The sequence below is a fragment of the Echinops telfairi genome, unplaced genomic scaffold, assembly GCF_000313985.2.
Source record: "Echinops telfairi isolate 266 unplaced genomic scaffold, ASM31398v2 ScPeMD7_60;HRSCAF=208, whole genome shotgun sequence".
Taxonomy (NCBI): Eukaryota; Metazoa; Chordata; class Mammalia; order Afrosoricida; family Tenrecidae; genus Echinops; species Echinops telfairi.
Genome location: NW_022103958.1, coordinates 26,084,727 through 26,104,558, shown reverse-complemented (window position 1 = coordinate 26,104,558; position 19,832 = coordinate 26,084,727). Strand labels below are relative to the sequence as shown.

The following is a 19,832-nucleotide window of genomic DNA, read 5'->3' as shown; positions in this document are numbered from 1 at the left end:
GGGTAAGCTATCTTTTCAGGACTAAGACATATTACAAAAAAACAAAGAAAGTATGAATAGCAAATATATGTAGTCAGAAGTTTCCAATTATTGGGAAACCTTAAAAGCAAGGGATTTGAACTAAAGTCCACTGACTTCCAAATCGAAATAAGACATTTTAAAGCAGGCCTCTGTGGACTCTATATGACTGTAAATGTGTTCTCCCAGTATATATTCTGGTCCTGTAGTTTGGTCATTTGTTCGGGCCATCTTTTCCTGGTGTGTGTGTGTGTGTGTGTGTGTGTGTGTGTGTGTGTGTGTGTGATTTCTGGTGGTATTGTATTAACTTGTTGAATGATTGTTTTGTTTGATTTTTAGTTTCAATATGATTTTTTGTTGGTTTTCTCTTGTTTTTATATATTAGGGTAACAGAGTAGGCTTACTAGCTTCTTGTTGCAAGACATCCGAGAGCTGGCTGGGCAGGTATTGCTGTCTCCTACCGCTGGTCCAGTGGCATGGAACACAGCTTGACAGTTGAGTGACAGGAAGGGACCGGTGCCGGTGAGAGGTAGTAAAGGAATGCTTCCCCATCACTTGACAGGAGGGCAGGAGTGCAGGTGTTACACTTGTCTTCAGAATCGTTGGAATCCATGTAGTTCTGCACACCACTTTACTTAAAATTTGAGGAAAAGGGATGTTTCAGGTAGTTAAACATGTTGCCCAGAGTAATAAGCAGGGCCAGGTAGCTTCCTCTCAACACTTTTATTATTCAAACCCAGGCCTCACTGCATTTTATCAGCATACGTATTTTATCCTGCTTTAGGTAGGAAGTGTGTGTTAAAAGGCCTAGAGAGATAAAATTATTTCTGATAACACGGTCTGAAAGTCATCTTTGTGATTTTTCTAAAAAACAAAACAAAACAGCTTTGTTTCCATTCTGTGTGTAATTTTGTTAGAAATAATATGGCCTGGGGTGCTTACCCCTGGAGGATGTTCTGAGGGCATGCCTCATGGGGCATTTACTTGATCCTCCCAACTACCTAATAAAGTGGGGCAGATGGAATTACGTCCTTCCTTGTGAGATGAGGAACTTGAAACTGAAACATGGGAAGTGATTGGCTTATGTTCAATGACTAACCCTCTTCTCCTGACTCCTACTCCATTGCTTATTTTCACTATGGTAAGATTTAAAATGCTGGGTCAGCTGCTCGCTATCCAATAAATATTTTTAAAAATCATCTTGTGTTCTTTGCTGGGACATGATGCTCTTTCAGACTTTTATTTTAGCAGACACTGAAGCAAACAGAACACCTCATATACTACTTCTTGTTTTAGGCTAAAAATTGTTTTGCCACCGCTCCCTCCAAATTAAAATGACTTATGATCTAACGAATACATGTTCATGTCAAAGGCAAGGTCTGGACTCTTCATGTGCTGCCTTCTTAGAACTTCATTATTATTTCAAATAACAGATGGCGTTTTTCACCAAGATAAATAGATTCAAAATAATTTCAAAACTACAATATTAGGTGCCTGTTCACTTTTGTACTATTTTTTTCCTTTGAAATTTTAAGAGTTGCCCAAAGAAATGTTTAAGTGAGTTATAATACTTATTTGGAAAATTTTATTTCCTATTACATTGATTTACTATTGAAGAGGAAGCCAAAAATTCCCTGAGAAGAACTTCATAAATAATATGATATAAGTATGTCTAATATTCCACCCTGTCTTTAGTAAACAGCTGTTATTACAGTAGCTCAGAATTTTGATCTGGAGAGTCGATACTTGTGGCCAATTTTTCTTTTTATTGCTTTCTTTTCCTTCTCTGTAAAATAAATATGATATTACTAAGTATACTCTACATGGTAAAACTGGATTATAGCTGTAATCTGAAATCCAAAATATGTTGATGTCAGATTACCTGAAACAGTGTCCTAATGGCATACATCTGGTAAATTACTGCTAACATATATTAAATTCATTTCTCAAAGTGCAATCTGTGGATAGCAATACCAGCATCTCCTAGGATCTAGTTAGGAATGCAAATTCCCTGACTCTGTAAGTACTACTGAATCAACATCTGCATTTTTACAATAATTTCAGGTGATACATATGCATAATATCATAATTCACTAAGGTGTTTTTTTTAGAAAACAGGGTCTACTTTCCTTTGTAAAAGTAAATTGAGAATAAAATTTAAATTTAAAAATAACTATTATTTTAAAAAAGTAATTCAAAATATATGAAGATTACCTGCTCATTTGCTTTTCCTTTTCTCTCATCATACACTTTTGTCAAAGCAGAAGTGACAGTGATTAAAAAAACTCAGATTAGAAAATTGAAAGCAGTATTCAGTTCAGTTATTCTCGATGCTCTTTGTGAGGACAATAAGAATGATTCTCTCTCAAGAGTGGGAGCAGAAGCAATTCTTTGAATGACAGTTAGTTAAAACAATTGAACTAACATGGCTTTAACACGTTGCTTAATAAGATCAAAAGTTTATTAGTTTGACAAAGTAATTGGTGAGTTCGGCTTTGTTATAATTTTTTTTTAATTTGAGCATTAAGAAACTATCCTTTTAAATGTATCCAATCAACTATTTGCTGATAATGCCCACTTTATGTTAGCTGGGTTGTCTATCGAACCAAACCAGTGACCCTCATGTTTGCATAAGAAAGAGCTTTCTAACCAAACCAGTGACCCTCATGTTTGCATAAGAAAGAGCTTTCTAACCAAACCAGTGACCCTCATGTTTGCATAAGAAAGAGCTTTCTATCAAGAAGTATCAAGAAGTCATCCCATCCAGTCCAACTCAAGTCCACAGTTCAATGCAGACTAAAGCAGCTGCAAGTCAGTGATGCAGAGAGATAAAGTAGGATGCAGGAAGACCATAGGCCAATGGATGCAGAGTCTTGTGGATCTAAGGTCAGCAGAAACTTGGCAGGGTGCTGACAATTCCCCGGGTTGGGTGGCACACATGGGGCTGCCCCTGCAGGCAGGCACAGAGTCCCAGTAAGCAGAAAGGTGATGGGGCAGAGAGAGAGAGAGGGAGAGAGAGAGAGAGAGAGAAAGGATCCCCAGTATCTCTCATAAAAACAAGCAAACAACAACAACAATAGTAAAACATACCACCCAGGAGTTTTCATCACTCTGTGACCTGTTGGAAAGGGTGGACTACAGCCCTACCCAAGTGCAAGTTGACATACAATTTAACTACCATACTTTTTGAAATATGAAACACAAAATTATCTTTCTAGAGGTAGATTATTTGAATTTGGAGTTTTTTAATTTGCTTATCAGGCTTATAGATGATCACACTTTCATGATGTTAAGTGACTTTTACGACAAAGGTTCCCAAATTTCAATATATGAAAAAAAAATGCTTGAGGATTTTGTTTAAATGACAATTCAGATTCAATCAATCCACAGTGTGCCCTTGAGCTAAGAGTTTTATATTAAGCTATCATGTGACTCTGACCTGGCTGAGCCTCATACCACTTTAAATCACAGTTTTAGGTATCCGTCTATTATGGTGCTTATTAGATGCGACTGAGTCTGCCGAGATTCATGGCAACTGTATGTGCAACCGAATAAAACACTGTCCAGTGCTATACCATCTTCTATTTATACATATATTAGACACAGGTATTATTTAACTGTAGGATTTTTGTCACTAGCAGTACATAAAATAATAGTAAGAACAAGAAAATATATGGACGTTGAAAGTGTCTACAGATTTGAGATGACAGTGAGTATGATTTCGATATACTTAAATAAAACTGAATTTATGTGATCACATTTGCTGAAAACATTTGGCTTGGATAAGCGCAATAGCCAGCAAATGATTTAAGCTACATACATAAGGCATGGGAATGAGATTAGTGCCCTTGTTCTAAAACAAGATGAAATACCGATGCTTTCACCTGTTTGAACCTCAAATTGAATTGAATTGTAGCATGTCAAATGCCGGGAGTTTCAATAGTATGACTAGACAACATATTTTACATTTCTCACTTGAGTAATTTAATGAAAATGATTACATAAATCAACTTCCCCAAACATCACCAATATCATTGTCATCCCCGAACCATGAAATAATTTTTGTTGCTACTTCAGAACTGTCGTTTGCTACCTATGATGAATCAGGCAACCCCTGTGGATGGGTCGCTCGACCCCCCAAGGGGTTTCACCCCCCGCAGGTTGAGAACCACTGATCTAGGACACCTGGTGGCATAGTGGTGGTGCGTTGGAAGGCCACCTACCAGGTCAGCAATTTGAAATCACCAGCCGGTCAGCAGGAGAACGCTGAGGCTTCTCACAGCTGTCCAGGGTTCCGTTCTCAGGAACCACAAGGGCAGATCTGCCCCGTCCACTAGGGTTGCTGCGATTCAGACGGGACTGGAGGACAGCGAGTTTGGGTTATTTACATCTACACCAACACACACCCCTTAGGAAACAGGTTCAATAAATATATCATGCTGCTCTTGTAGTGCTATATTCCTTTCTCCTTTCCCATTCACCGTTCTTGTATTTGATAATTCTTTAATACCACAAGGCATTTCTAACAAGCATAAAAGAGCTTAAAAATGCACAAGGTTTGGTTTGTTAATCATTTTTTGTGGGGACAGGAGGAATGTGCATGTGTACATGTGCATGTGCACGTGTGTGTGTGTGTGTGTGTGTGTGTGTGCTTTTGAAACGTTCCTTAGACGAAGGAACTATAGTTAGAGATTAGACATAGCTCGGGAAGGTAAACTTATCTAATTCTAAAATGTCATTTTTTTTCCAGGATAAAAAAGACTCTGGAAAAAATCATAAGCTTTATGCCCAAAAACCCCATGGTTCTTGACAAGTCCGTTTTTCCAGACTTAGAAGAATCAAAATGTTATACTGGTCCTTTCAGCCGGGCACGGATTCACCAGTGAGTTCTGTTTCTTTTCTTCCACTATCTGATCTTGGATCTTGTATTACCTAAGACCTGTTGATTGCATAAAAATAACTGGTGTTTCTATATATGTCCAAGCAAGTTAAAAAATGAATCATTATATTAAAATGTACACTGAAAAACATTCAGTGAATTCTCTTTGTTTATTGGGTTTGTTATTTAGAGATATTCAATCAACAAATAATAAATTATAAGCTCACAGGCTGGTAGTCTCATTTCCAGCTCTTTCAACTGCGCTGGTCGTTAGTGATACAATTAAAATAATAGTAGAGACAATGGAAAAAATGAAAATAATTACTTGTTATTGTCTAACACGTTGTGGTCAGGTGTCATGGAGTCAGTTGTGGCCTGTAATGACCTTCTGCACACAGATCCAAACACTGCCCAGTCTTGTGTCATCCTGCCAATGATTCCTATCCCAGAGCCCCTTGTTGCCACCCTGGTATCAACCCATTATCTCGAGAGCCTGCCTCCTTTTGGCTGCCCTTCTGCTTTACTAATATGATGTCTTTTCCAGGGATTAGTGTCTCCTGACAACATGTTGTGTTAAACAGGGTTCTCTAGAGAGATAAAACCAAATTGCTGATAATTTAATATTTTATAAAGATAATTAGATATATAACAAGAAATGAACTGTTAAATCATATACAGATAAATATATAATACAAGAAAGAAACAGTTAAATTATAATGCACTACAAATGGTTCAATTCAACTCACTCCCGTGACAGACTTGTGAGAGACTCGCAGTCCTTCAAGTCTAGTCTGCTGTCAGATCTTCTTCTATTTATAGAGCGAGTTAGGCTATGTCAGCACAGCAGCCAATCAGAAGGCAGGTCACCAACTGCCAGGTCATGAACTACCAGTCCCCAGCTCCAGAGATGTCTTAAAGGGACCTCAACTTACAGCGACACAGTCCACAGGCTAGGCGTCCCACAGGCAGTGTAGCCTTTAAATTGATGCACAGAACAAGCAAGGCAGCTGCACACTGGTCCGATGATCAAAGAGCGAGAGACAAGAAAGGTGAGACTCACCAAGCCATTTATCTCTCTGCCCTTCAGTTAATCCCACTTGTGTTTATCGGCCAGGCTGGCACAATAAACTATCTCACATGTGTACAGCATATAAGGTGGAGTCGTGCTGTCCTTTCCCTTAAGGAGCACCCTTGCCTTCTTCCACAACAGACTAGTTTTTCCTTTTGGCATTCCATGGTACTTTTAATAGTCTTTGCTAGCACCACAATTCAAATGCATCTGCCCTTCTTCAGTCTTCTTTATTCAATGCCCAACTTTCATAAGCAGATGAGGCCATTGAACATCCCCTGGCTTGAGCCAGGCGCACCTTGGTCCTCAGAGTGGTCTCCTTATTTCTCAACACTCTGAAGAGTTCACGTGCAGTAGACCTACCTAACACAACTCAGCTTCTGGCCTTTTGACTGTTGCTTCCAGAAACATTGATTGTGGACCCAAGTAAGACACTTGACAACTTAAACCTTTTCTCCATTTACCGTGAGGTTACCTATGGGTCCACTTGTGAGGATTTGGGTCTTCTTGACATTGAATTGTAATCCACACTGAAGGCAGATGTTTCAAGTCCTCCTCCCTTTCAGCAAGCACGGTTCTCTCATCTTCAATGGCAGATTGAAGACTAGGTTGTTCTAATTCATACATTTTAATATGTTTACCATCATATTTAGAAACCCTCAATGGTGGAATAAGTGATTATATGGTGGGCTGCTAACCAAGAGATCGGCAATTCTAAACCACCAGCTGCTCTGCTGCATAAAGAAGAGGGTTTCTATTCTGTTAAGGTTTACAGCCTCAGAAATTCACAGGGGAAATGCTACCCTGTCCTAATGGATTGCTATGAGTTGGAATAAACTTGATGGCAGTGAATTTGGGTTTTGTATAATTACATATACCTAATATTTTCTATCAATTGAACTGCCCATTTTCGTTAACATTAGGTGATTGATTCAAAACTAAGTGAAATTTTGGAGCTGGGTTTGCTCTATAATTTTCTATCCATCCATTTATTCAATTGCTATTTATTGAGGATCTATATGAACCAGGTCCTATAGCACAAGCTGGAGATTAAAAGGGAATTATGACACAGTCATTGCCTTCAAATATTCTCTTAGTTTAATATAGCCAATGAAAATATCAATAAAAATAAGTAAAATAGCATAAATATAGCACAGTGTGTTATAGACCTTTAGCTACAGTATTGTTTAGCCGTATGCTCTATGTGTTAGTGAGAGCTGTTAGACTGCATTTAGGGCACATAAGGCTTGGCATAGTGGCTGTCAAAATGGGCTAAAACAGAAGAACAATTGGTAGGATGGGTACTGTTGTGTTTGGTCCCCATGAGGACCCTAGGAAATGGACCCAGCTCAATGGCGCCTAATAGCAACAACAATATAGACGTGTATGATGGCAAGCTTGAGGTTTAGAACAGGGGGAAGTATAATTCAAACTCACCCAATATTACAATCAATGGGAAAGCCTGCACCCCCATTATTCTATTTACTCAGTATCTTACATTTGGGGGTGACTCTAGCAGAATTCTTTGTGATTTCAGGTGGAGGAAGGGAGAGAAACATTCTTAAGTCCAGCTAATTTATAGATTTAGACTCTAGAGAAAGGCCACCATTTTGTGGAATCTTCTTCAACTTTCTACCACAACTGTTTTGGAGCCTTTAATGCTCTGTGGAGCACCAACAAAAAACATTTGGCTCTTTCTTCTTGAACCCAGAAAATATTAGAGTGACCATTGGAAAATATCAGTCAGATTATACAATGACTTTGCTTAAAAGCCTCCAATGGCTTCTCATTTGTACTAAGAAATATTTCAAATTTCCTATCATTGGCTCTGGGCTACAACCTAATGAAATGGACAGGAATATAGATTACCATAAATCAAGGCAAAGAATAAGCAATATGTAGGAAAGACAAATATAAAGCGCAGATTATTTTAGATGAGGGAGAAGCCACATGCAGTCAAGGAGTGGAAAGCCTTTTTTAAGGAGGTGATACTTTTCAGAAAGGAAAACTAATGAAAGAGGTAGAGAGATATAGGCCAACAGAGACAGCGTGAAAGGATTGTATTGGAAGGTGGAAGCACCTACTGTCATGGTGCTGTCATCGCCGCCTGCGAGAGCCAAGTAGAACGTTGTACAGTTTCTGAGGCTGTAAAGTTAACAGTACTGGACGGACTCATCTTTCTCCTTGTGAATTCCTGGTTTGTTCGAACTACTCACCTTGCAGCTTGCCACCCCATGCATAACTCCCCTTACTGCTAGGTTTCTAAAGTGGTCATAGATGTCAAAAATTGATGAATTCTTAGGCACAAGCCCCCAGAGACTATGGGAATTAGGCTGCGGGGTCGGGAGGGATGCAAGTGTAGAGGCCTTGGCAGGAAAACAGGATATTTAATTATGCAGGTAATGGAAACTGCTGATAGGTTTTAAGTAGAGGAGGGTTCTGAGGATCCCAGCTGTGTTTTGAAATTCAGGGGGGACATTGGTGGCCAGTTAGAACAATCCTCTTAGAGCGAGACAAAAGCAAAAGTGATCCACAACAGAAATAGCATTGAAGCGGGAGAGAGGCTGCACAGAGTTTGAGTTTGACACCTGTTTGAATGTGGTAAATAAAGAAGAAACAAGGATGATAAAACATCTAATATGTTAATGCCAAGTATCTGAAAATAATGATGGTTTATCATTAGCATAGACAAAGTACTTGAATCAGGAAGTATTCAGTGTTAAGTGAAGTCCAGAAAACTAAATGTTTTAAGCTCTTAGTCGAATAGGGTCTCTAGGTGATGGAACTGACTCAAAGGCACCTAAAAATAATATCAAGTAAATGCAAAGATAGACCCTGTACTTCCTTTTGCACTCATCCTTTATCTGATATTACTTTTTAAATGATCACACACTCCCTCGTTAGTATTTTTTCTGGGCTGGGCCTGCAGGGCATGAAGGGTGGAACGACTGTTCTTTGTTGCTGAAGTTCCAAAAGCAAGACCAGCCGGTGTGAGAAGGGAGGTACAGGGACTGGCTTTAATTTTTAATGTGATCTATTTGGAACAACATTGCGAAGGTAGTACAAAATTTATGGAAACAAATGTGCAATCTATTCCCCCCTTGTTCCATGATAAACAAGAAATATGAGGCTGTCTAGAGTTTTATATACCGAAAGAAGATATTAAAATGAATATTTGATACTGTCTTATATTTTTTATGATGCATTTTTTTCCTTTCAATGTTCTTTTTAAAAAGATGTTTTCTATTCTGCTTTATCATATTTTACGTGCATGTAGTCCTTTCAGTAGATAAAACAGATGGATGATATTCCCAACAGCATATTACACTTGTGGATTCTATGCTCTGCTTTGAATGCTAAATTCAATTCCCTCATTTTCACAGCTTTATTATAAACAATAAGGAAACCTTCTTCAGTAATGCTGCCCGAAGCAGAATAGTCTATCACGTGCTGCAGCACACCAAATATGAAAATGGAGTATCTAAAGTGGGTAAGAACAGTAATTAACACCCTAGGGAAAATGAATATATGGGGAGTAATAACTATAATTATTATTTTTTAAATTGGAAGCATTGCTTTTGTGTATTCAGTCAGGATATAACCTGTTGAACAAAACTCTAATATTCTATTTTGCAGCATTTTAATAAAATAAAACCAAACAAAAAGCATTTGGTCATATGTATCAACATATAAAGTGTGTAAACATTTTGACACAGAAGTGTTACTTCTGAACGTTTCCTAACTAAATAATATGATTTTTATAACCATATGTTAGAATGCTATCATTCAACTTTGTTTATAATAGAAAAAAAACAGAAACAAATTCAATTCCCATCTTAGGGACCAGTAATTAATTACATTATTCCTTATCAACATATTCTTTAAAAAATATGTGTCATAAATTTTGTAGTTATTATAAATGTACTGAGGATCTGTTATGTGCTATATGTTATACAAACATTGAACATAGAATATCCACTTGTGGAAGTTGAAAATTGGTAATTCTCTGTTGAAGTAAAAACATATCGACCATGCATCGAGTGTTACAAAACTCTAAGTCTTCCTTAATTGATAAACAGAAATATCCATAAACAGAAAGAAGCAGGAAACTTTATATAGGCTATCTGCAAAAGGTGAACTGTCGACTAAATTTAAATGTGTAAATATTTGTATTGGATATTTAGAAGTGAGCTAAAAATAATTGAGAAAGTTTCACCTAGAAAAATTAAACTGGAAATTTTTCAAACAGCAGAGCAGGGCAAACATGTCAGAATAGGCTAGCGTTTTAGCTATTTGGCTGGATAAACAAAGGAGACAAACGCGATCAGTCCATCACAGAGACCCTGTAGGGCAGGGTAGAGCTTGCCCGTGAGTTCCCCAGACTGTCACAGGTTACAGCAGTGGCAAACCCTGTCTTTTGTCCCGGAGCGGCTGGTGTTCTCCAAGCAGAGCTCTCTGGATCGCAGCCCAACTCGGAACCACTAAGCCACTGAGACTTCCTGGGAGCTCGCACTGATTGAGAGTCATGAATTTGTTCTGTTTTTGAAAGAGATCAAACATTAGTCATGTTGAAAATGTCTTAAACATAGAAAATCGGTAGCGGATAGAAATGGATAATAATCCTTATGGTTTTTCATTAATATAAAATGTACCATGAGTTGCAGGAACTATGCTTCATATCAGATCTTTACCGGACTTTTGTTCCTTTCTGACCAGCTATCCCATTAACGCCCCAAACCCACTGCCGTTGAGTTGAATCCAACTCACGGTGACCCTGTAAGACAGAGTAGCTCGGTCAAGGCCGTCAATCTTCTAGAAGCAGATGACACATCTTTGCCGCACGGAGCACATGGTGGGTCACACCTCTGGCCTTTCACTTAGCAGACACCCCTACCTGCTTGGCTACCAAGGGGCAACCCCATTGGTACAGAGCAGTCCAAAGAGTTATTTTGGACATCAAAGTTGACCTAAAGAAAGATTTTTTTAAAAATCTAGTCAGATGCTTTTGAAACAAGAAGTAAAAATAAAGAAATCCAGGCTAAGAATTAAAACATGCAAATTTGTATAAAACTACACCTTTAATCTTTAAAAATAAATAGGACATTTTAATGATTTTTAAATGGTCATTTCCTTGGTAGAAAATGAAAGAAGCAAAGTATAAAAAGTTTAAAATCACCCCACATTTTAGTTGTCATTGTTAAAAATGAATACTGAAGAGTAAGAATCACACAGCGAGGCAGTATTTATTATTTCCTATATTATGCTTTAATTGGCATTGGCCATATAATTTTTAACTTATAGCTCAAGCTCTTTGGTACTATTTGAAAATATTGTTGTAAATAGCTTGATAATATTCATTGCACACATTCACCAAATCACAATGTACTAAATACCTAACATAAATGATTATTCCATAATATGTAGATGATTCCCAAATTAGGGATATTCAGTTCTTTCAAGCTCCTGACCTATATATAATATTACAACAAAAATTACTCTCTAAAAATCGTTATCCCAATTTTCATTATTAGTAGAACTCTATTAAAAGTAACGACTTCATTGCATCCTCACTGAGATGGAGGGGATTTGAGGAAAGTGTCTCTTATTATAAGCTATATTTCTTAGGCTAAGTAATTTTTTAACAGTTTAAAGAATTTAATATCTTTTTGAGAATTTTTTGAAATTTGGGATTCCCATGATTTCTTGTCTAAACTTTGGTTCTTTTGAGAATAGAATAAAATTAAGTTTCCTGCCGATTCAGATAGTTCCAAATAGTATGCACCACACTTGAGACATGGAAATTGGAAACCTATGTTAGCATATTACCACGTTTACGAATGTTACAGGCAGACAAGTGGCCTCTTGGCATCCATTGTTCACAGCCTATTGTCCTCGTGAACAGAGCAGTTATCAAAGACAGTTGAGCTATTTTAAGATTTAAAATTAATTATGTCTCAAGTGTATTGTTTAAGAGGAAAATATAATCCAAACTGACTGACAAACTCTTCTTTTTCTCCTCTTTCCAGGTATCTATAAACTTATAAACAATGGTGCATATGAAGCAGCATTTCCCCCACATGAGGTAACTTAGAAAAATCATTTTAAAAATACCATTTTGATTAAGAAAGTTTCCTATGCTTGTGATAACGACCACTGTTTTCATTTGAGACTTGTTCAAAGGGCTCAGTGAAGGTGTGGGCCAGTGCCTTTCTGAGAGCCATTAGAATGCCCATGCAGCCCTGTAGTCCTCTGTCCCTGGCCCTCCAGCAATTGGTCCTCATTGACACAGCAGGAAGGAAGGAATCCAAGCCTCAGAAGGAGCATTGGCTCTAACTTGGGGCTCTACATGTACCCCATTTGGGGAAAGGGTGGCTGGCAGTCTCTCTCTGTTCAGCACAGACTTCCTTGCTTGATCCACACACAAACAAGGTGGGTGTCAGAGTGGCGCCTACTACTGTGCACCTGAAAATCTACTAGCATACAGCACACAACAACAACAACAACGCACAGCCCATGACTTGACACCATCACTGGGTTAGTGTTTCTTGCAGCCAAACTCCATGTGATTGTCAACTCAGAAGAGTGAGGTTGGCTGAGCTTATTAAGCATTTAAAATGGTGATAAAGTTGGTATTCTAAAGCTTAGCATCTGCAGACTAGGGTGTGCCTATTTGAGCATGAAGGCTGGAAAAGAAAGCCATATATTTTTGAAAGTTATTAGCATTCATAGATAGAAATTTGAGATTTGGTGTCCTTTCATGAGATACCTAGTCTCGTGGCATTTAGCCATAACAGATCGCTCCAAAATTACAGACAAGGAAACCTTGCTCAAGTGGATGTTCTCATGCTTAAACTGTGATCTTCGCCTCAATCTCCTTATCTTCCTAGACTTAGGCTCTAAAGACCTTGAGTCACTCTTAGCAAAGAACTTTGAGAGTCACTTTAACTACAATTACCTCATTAATTTCCCTATTTCTTTGGAGGCACAAAGATGACATCCATGAATGTTTCCCATTTCAATTTTCATGCAATCATCAGCCATAATCCCAGGTGCCCTTTCTTTCCATAGGAACTCACATTCCTGCCTGTTGGGAGCTGTCCTAATGACACTTTCCTCCTTTGCATTGCCTACAACTGATCAAACATATAAAAGCAATTGACATCAACATTTTTCTCTGTTGGGCATCGTTATTATTATGGTCCCTATTTTATAGCTGAGGAAACTGAGGTATAGCTCTCCTTATTTCAAATTTTCATAAGAGTAGAATAGTCTTCATGAAAGTAGAATCATACCTTTGAACATAGAAGATGAGTTTAGTATCCCCCAGGTCTCATGTTTTGGTTCAGAAAATATTATTCTCATAGTTATAAAAGCAGAAAAAAATCCACTATCAGGAAAACTTTGCTTTATAAGAGATATATAATATTTATTGCTTAAATTGCAGATTTTTGATACTATTTTAGAGTACAAGAATTTGAAAAGTTCTTTGGTGTTTGGTATATTTTATCTGAAATAAATTTTGAACATTTGATATTAAAACATGACTAGCACTTCTGACTCATAAGTATTTTTTAGTATTTTTATTAGCACTGATTCTAATCTACTTATAAAATGAAAATAAATGCTCATAAACAAAATATAAAGTAAACCTTTTATGGCATTGGATTGTTTCTTAATACAGATTTGTATTTGTACTTATTCTTGACTAAAGAGAATCACAATTTCTCTTTGTGAAGGTGAATATAATATGTTATTAAAAGTTCAGAGGTTCCAGACAAGTTAAATGGATATATATATACATATATATATGTATATATACATATACATATATATATGTATATATATATACACACACACACACACACATACACACAATTACTGCATCATTACTGTGATGGGTTTAAGGTTACAATTTCAGAAGCTTTCAATAGATTTCAAAATTAATGCTCAGAGAACAACAAAAAGCAACCTTAATTCAGCTCAAATTTCACTGAGACAGTAGATAATAATTCATCTGTTTTCTGTGTTTCAGGGAGCTTACAAGAGCAGACTGCCCATCAAAAGCCACGGGCCTCAGAATAGCCGACATCTGCTCTATGAGCTCTGGGCACGCTGGGGAATGTGGTATAAGTATCAGCCCCTGGATTTAATCAGGTATTTCAAAGGACCTAACAGTGAAAGATCCACTATGTTGTTTTGCTGTTGGTTTCTTCCAACCTGTAATAATTTAATCACCCACTGAATTATCTGTATCAATTAGGGTGCAAAGAGGAAAAAAGTCAGTATTGATTCTTCTGTATTCTAGATCTAGATCATTGGTTACACTGGTCATAAAGAAATCCAGTGGATCCCTGGTGGCATAGGCGGCTGTGCACTGTGCTGCTAACCATAATGTCTCTGTGGTTCGAATCCACCTTTCAGCTGCTCTGAAAGAGAAAGATGAGGCAGTCAACTCCTATAAAAAGTTACAGCCTCAAAAACCCACTGGGCAGTTCTACCCTGTCTTGTAGTGTCACGATGAGTCAGAACTGACTAGATGCTAGTGAGAGTATGGAATCAGACTTTAGCAGCGGGCATACATTGCTAACACCCTTGAGGCTGGAGAAACAATGAAAAGAGGCTAACATTACCATAGATCAAGGAACATCTGGACCATTTAGCAGGCGCTATAGCATTGCTCAAATGGAGACCTGGTGGTAAAATGGTTTTGCATTTGGCTGCTAACTGCAAGATAAGCAGTTCTAAACCACCAGACATTCTGTGAGAGTAAAATGAGGCTTGGTACTCTTGTAAAGAGTTACAGTCTTAGAATCCCACAGGGGCAGTTCTACCCTATCCTATAGGGTCTTTATGATTTAGAATCAGCTTAATGGCAGTGAGCTTGAGTTTCATGAATACCATTATCAAACAAGTCGACATAAGCCAAGTCTACAAGGACCATAGTATGATCTTGAGTATATCCCACCTGCATTGTGAGAACATCTCATGAATAGATTTGATGCATTAAACACTAATGACAGATGGCCTGATGAGTGGTGACATCGAGAACATCATTCATGAAGAAAGCAAAAGGTCATTAAAAAGACAGAAAAGATCAAGGTAGATGTCAGAACAGATTCTGAAATTTACTCTTAATGGGAGAGTATCTAAAGTCTATAGAAAAATGATGAAGTAAAAGAGCAGAGCAGAAAATTCCAAAGGGCCTCTTGAGAAGAAGACCAAGGAAGCTGTAATGAAATGTGCAAAGGCATAGAGTTAGAATTCCAGCAAGGAAGAGCATACGCAGTATAACTTAAACCGAAAGAACTCAAGACAAAGCTTCAAGCGTCAGTTTGAAATATTGAAAGTTCTATGGTACATATATGGAATGGTACAGGAAGCACTGAAAGAACATGGAAAGAATACAGACTCATTGTTCCCAGAAGAACTGGTCAGCATTCAATACTGAAGGTGGAAGCATATGAGCAAGAACCAATGGTACTGAAGGAAGAAGCCCAAGCTGTACTGAAAATACTACCCCCAAACAAGGCTCTAGGAATTGGTGGAATGCCAACTGAAATGTTTTAACAAGTTGATGAAGCTCAGGGAGCACTCCTTCTTCTTTTAAGCCAAGATATTTGCAAGATACCTACACAGCCAACTGACTAAAAGATTTACATTGTATTCATTTTGAATAAAGGATATGCTCATGTTATAAAATAATATCATTAATATCACATGCAAGGGAAACTCGGCTAAAAATCATCTGACACTATTTGCAGCAGTACAGTGGCAGAGAACTGCCAGAAGTTTGGGGCAGATTCAGAAGATATGCAACAATGGATATCATTGCTGATGTCAGATGGATCTTGACAGAAAGTAGTGAATACTAGGTCTTTATGTATGTTTTATTGACGGTGCAAAAGTCTTCAGCTGTGTGGGTCATAATAACTCATGGATAGCCTTGAAAAAAATGAGAATTCCAGAACATTTCATTGTGTTCCTGTAGAACCTGCGAAAGTATACAAACAGAACAAGGAAATGCTGCATTGATTAATATCAGAAAAGGTGTGTGTCAAAGTTGTATCCTCTAAACATACTTATTGATGAACCTGTATGCTGAGCAAATCATCAGAGAAGCTGCATTATATGAAAAAGATCAAAAGAATGTTTATAAAGAACCTACAACATTCAGATGACGCAGCCTGGCTTGCTGAAAGTCAGGAGAAATTGAAGCACTTGCTGATGAAAATCAAGGATTGTAGCCTTCAATATGGATTACAACTCAATGTCAAGGAAACCAAAATCCTTACAACTGGGCCAATAAGATAGATGGGGGGCAAGTTTAAAGTTGTTAAGGATTTAGTCTTGCTTTGATCCACAATCAATGCTCATGCAAACAGCAGTAAAGAGATCAAATGTCACATTACATTTGGGTAGATCTGCTGAACAAGACCTGTTTAAAGTGTTGAAAAGCAAAGATGTTACTTTAAGGACTAAGGAATATCTTACCCAAGCGACTATGGAATCAAACATACGACCAATTGTGAAGAGGCACAGGACTGGGCAGTGTTTTGCTCTGTTGTGCAAAGGGTAACCACGAGTCAGAACCGACATGATGGCACCTAACAGCAACAACATCCTTGCTCATAGTGCCTCCCTAGGGCAGAGCAGAGCTGCTCCGATGAGATACAAATGCTATAACATTGTATGGAAGCAGGAATCTTCACCATTCTCTCACCTTCTGAACTCTTGACCTTGTGGTGAGTGGACCAATGTATAGGGTTGCTAACAGTCATAATCCAGTAGACGACAGTGAGTTTGACTTCGGTTATATCATTGCTGGGTCTGCCTACAGAGAAGGGGCCAAGAGGGAAGCCACGGAGATGACATAGTTACTGTGGAGAAACCATATATATAAAACACGAGGGGAATAGAACTATGTACTCATATCTATGTGTTAAGAATTAAGGTTACAGATGGACATTGGGCCTCGACTCAAGTACTCCCTCAACAAAAGAACACTTTGTTCTAATGATCCAGCATTCTGTGATGTTCACGTTCCCAACACATTCATTGAAGACAAAATGGGTGCATAAGCAAATGTGGTGAAGAAATCTGATGGAGCCCGGCTACCAAAAGATATAGTGTCTGGGGTCTTAAAGATAAACAAGCAGCCATCTAGCTGAGAAGCAACAAAGTCCACATGGAAGAAGCATACCAGCCTTTGTGATCATGAGGTGTCAATGGGATCAGGTATCAGGTATCTAAGACCCAGGAAAAAAACATACCCAATGTGAATGGGTTGGAGTAGGGGGCATGGAGTGGAGACCCAATTCCCATCTGTAGACCATTGGACATCCCCTCACAGAGGGGTCACAAGGAAGAGATGAGCCAGTCAGGGTGCAGTAAAGCACCAATGAAACACACAACTTTCCGCTAGTTCTACCTTACAAATTGGATTGGACCAGAACATGCATACTGCCTACAATACAGGGAATACAGGATAGATAAACCCCTCAGGGCCAACAATGAGAATAGACATACCAAGAGGATTAGGGGAGGGTGGGGGGAGAACGGGGGAATTGATCACAAGGATCGACATATAACCCCCCTCCCAGGGGGACGAACAACAGAAAAGTGGGTGAGGGATGATGGAGGACAATGTAAGATATGAAAGTAATAATCTATAACTTATCAAGGGTTTGTGAGGGAAGGTGAGGGGAGGAGGGGGAAGAAATGGGGAGCTGATATCAGGGGCTCAAGTGGGAAGAGAATGCTTTGAAAATGATGATGGCAGCATATGTGCAAATGTGCTTGACATACTGGAGGAATGTATGGATTGTGAGAAGAGATGTAAGAGGCCCCAATAAAAGTATTTAATAAAAAAAAGAGTGAGAAAATGTCCCAGCTTCATGTTTTCCAGGACTTCCAAGCTTACCATAAGAAGACCTGGATAATCTAGATCCTTGGTAAAAACAAGTCATAATAGGGAGAAGGTGAAAAGGAGATCTGGGCGTAAAGAAGAAAACGGCCAGCACAGCATCGATTCATACACTTACATGTCAGCAGAGACCTCTCGAACGTCAAGTTTATTTGGGGGAGTTTATTCTAGTGAGGCATTGCCTTCAACTTTAACTAGTCTGAAAATACAGTTATTACATTCATGATAATAATCTTTTCATTTTGAAGGAGTTATTTTTTTTAACAAAATAGGAAAGCATATATTAACATGGAATTAGTCAAGTCTCTAGTCAGTTAAAATATGTGTAGAAGGAAAGGACAAGGGCCATTCACTTTATAAGTTAATGTAAGACTGCAATTTTTAAAGCATATGAATGATATATGTCAAGAGTAACATAACTGTGCCCTCCACAAGAAACAGATAGAATACTAAAAGGGCACATGAATACAATTCTATAAAGGAACTAATTAAACAAGAAGTCTGCATAGAGTTGAGGGACCCATCAAATGATGATGATTCGCCCAGGGAGTAGCAGCAGCGGCAAGCTGTATGACACTAGGCTTACCGGGGCACAGAGAGGGAGCGGTTAGCGGATTCTACCAAAGCCTGCGACCATGTACATATGGGCGCTGCCTGACCGAAGCTATGGCTAAGGTAGAACACAGGTCCTGCCAGATCATAGCCCAACAAGGAGGACGCTGGAATCATGAATATGGTAACATGTCTTCTCTGGCCCCAAATCTCCTGCTGGTATCTCCAATTTGGATGGCTGAATCCCCAGCTAGCCAGAGGAAGAAGGGAGCCTACATGATGAAGTCCATACAGATAACCTTCCTGGAACACATGGAAAATAAATAGATACATACATACATACATAGATGGAGGGATAGATAGGTAGATAATATAAGACTGCAATTTTTAAGTTGAGGTGGATTCATTGTGAGTCCATAGGACAGAGTAGAACAGCTCCTGTGGGTTTCTGGAACAGAAAGCCTCGTTTTTCTCCGGAGGAGCAGCTGATCATATCCAATGGCTAACATGTGGTTAGCAGCCCAGCACTTAACCACTTAGCCACCCGGAGCGCATGGCTGAGAGCAGAAAGGGGTAGAGAATGAATACAAAGTATAAAGGTCAAACATCCAACAGCAGGTCCGTTATTTCAAACATTAAGTACTTGACTATGTTAAGCATCACGATGTTTTGATACTGAATTGGTCAATCAGGTTAAAACCTCAGAATCTTTTTAAAACCCTGGAAAGATTGTTTATTGTTATTTTAGAGATGTATACATGGAGAGAAGTGCTGCTTTACAAAATACCTTTATTGGGAATTAAAATAAAATTGGGCTTTCAAACAAGCATATAGGGCTGCTTCAGGTAATTTCTGGTAAGCACCATTTATGTTAAGTAAGTATAGTTGTTTACCTGCTAATACCAAGTATTTGACTGCTGATATAAAAGAGAAAGTTTGCAGGTTGGAAGTAGATATTTTGTCTTCAGGGAACCAACGAGCTCATACAAGATGAGGGTCATTAGTGTAAAGGGCATTTCAACATGGTCTCCAACCTCAAGGGACTTCTTGTTACCAGAATTGGCATGCTGATAAGCCAGAAACACATTAGACCCTGCCACTGCAACATAGAATAGTTTTGCAAGGCCCAGCCCTCTATAACCAGCAAGAAGATTATGTCTTAAATTCATAGCATTTTTAATTTGTGGGTGAATTAAAAATTAATTTCCCTATTCAAACAAATCTGAGGCTGTGGTTTCCTGATCAAGTTGCCTCCTATGTGTAACAAGTACAGGAATAGTCAGTAATTATATTATTTTTTTTTAATTAATCAATTTATTGGGGCTCATACAATTCATCACAATACATAGATCAATTGTGTAAAGCACATCTATACATTTGTTGCCCTCATC

The 19,832-nt window shown here is 38.4% G+C and overlaps 1 protein-coding gene across 1 annotated transcript in view; it reads left to right on the top strand.

Moving 5' to 3' along the window:
• ANO3 (anoctamin 3) overlaps positions 1 to 19,832 on the top strand; it is a 225,775-nt gene that overhangs the window by 90,141 nt on the left and 115,802 nt on the right. The window contains exons 7-10 of the mRNA XM_004708249.2: positions 4,769 to 4,900; positions 9,350 to 9,456; positions 11,993 to 12,048; positions 13,999 to 14,120. Of these exons, the coding sequence (XP_004708306.1) occupies positions 4,769 to 4,900; positions 9,350 to 9,456; positions 11,993 to 12,048; positions 13,999 to 14,120 (417 nt within the window). The remainder of the gene's footprint in view (positions 1 to 4,768; positions 4,901 to 9,349; positions 9,457 to 11,992; positions 12,049 to 13,998; positions 14,121 to 19,832) is intronic.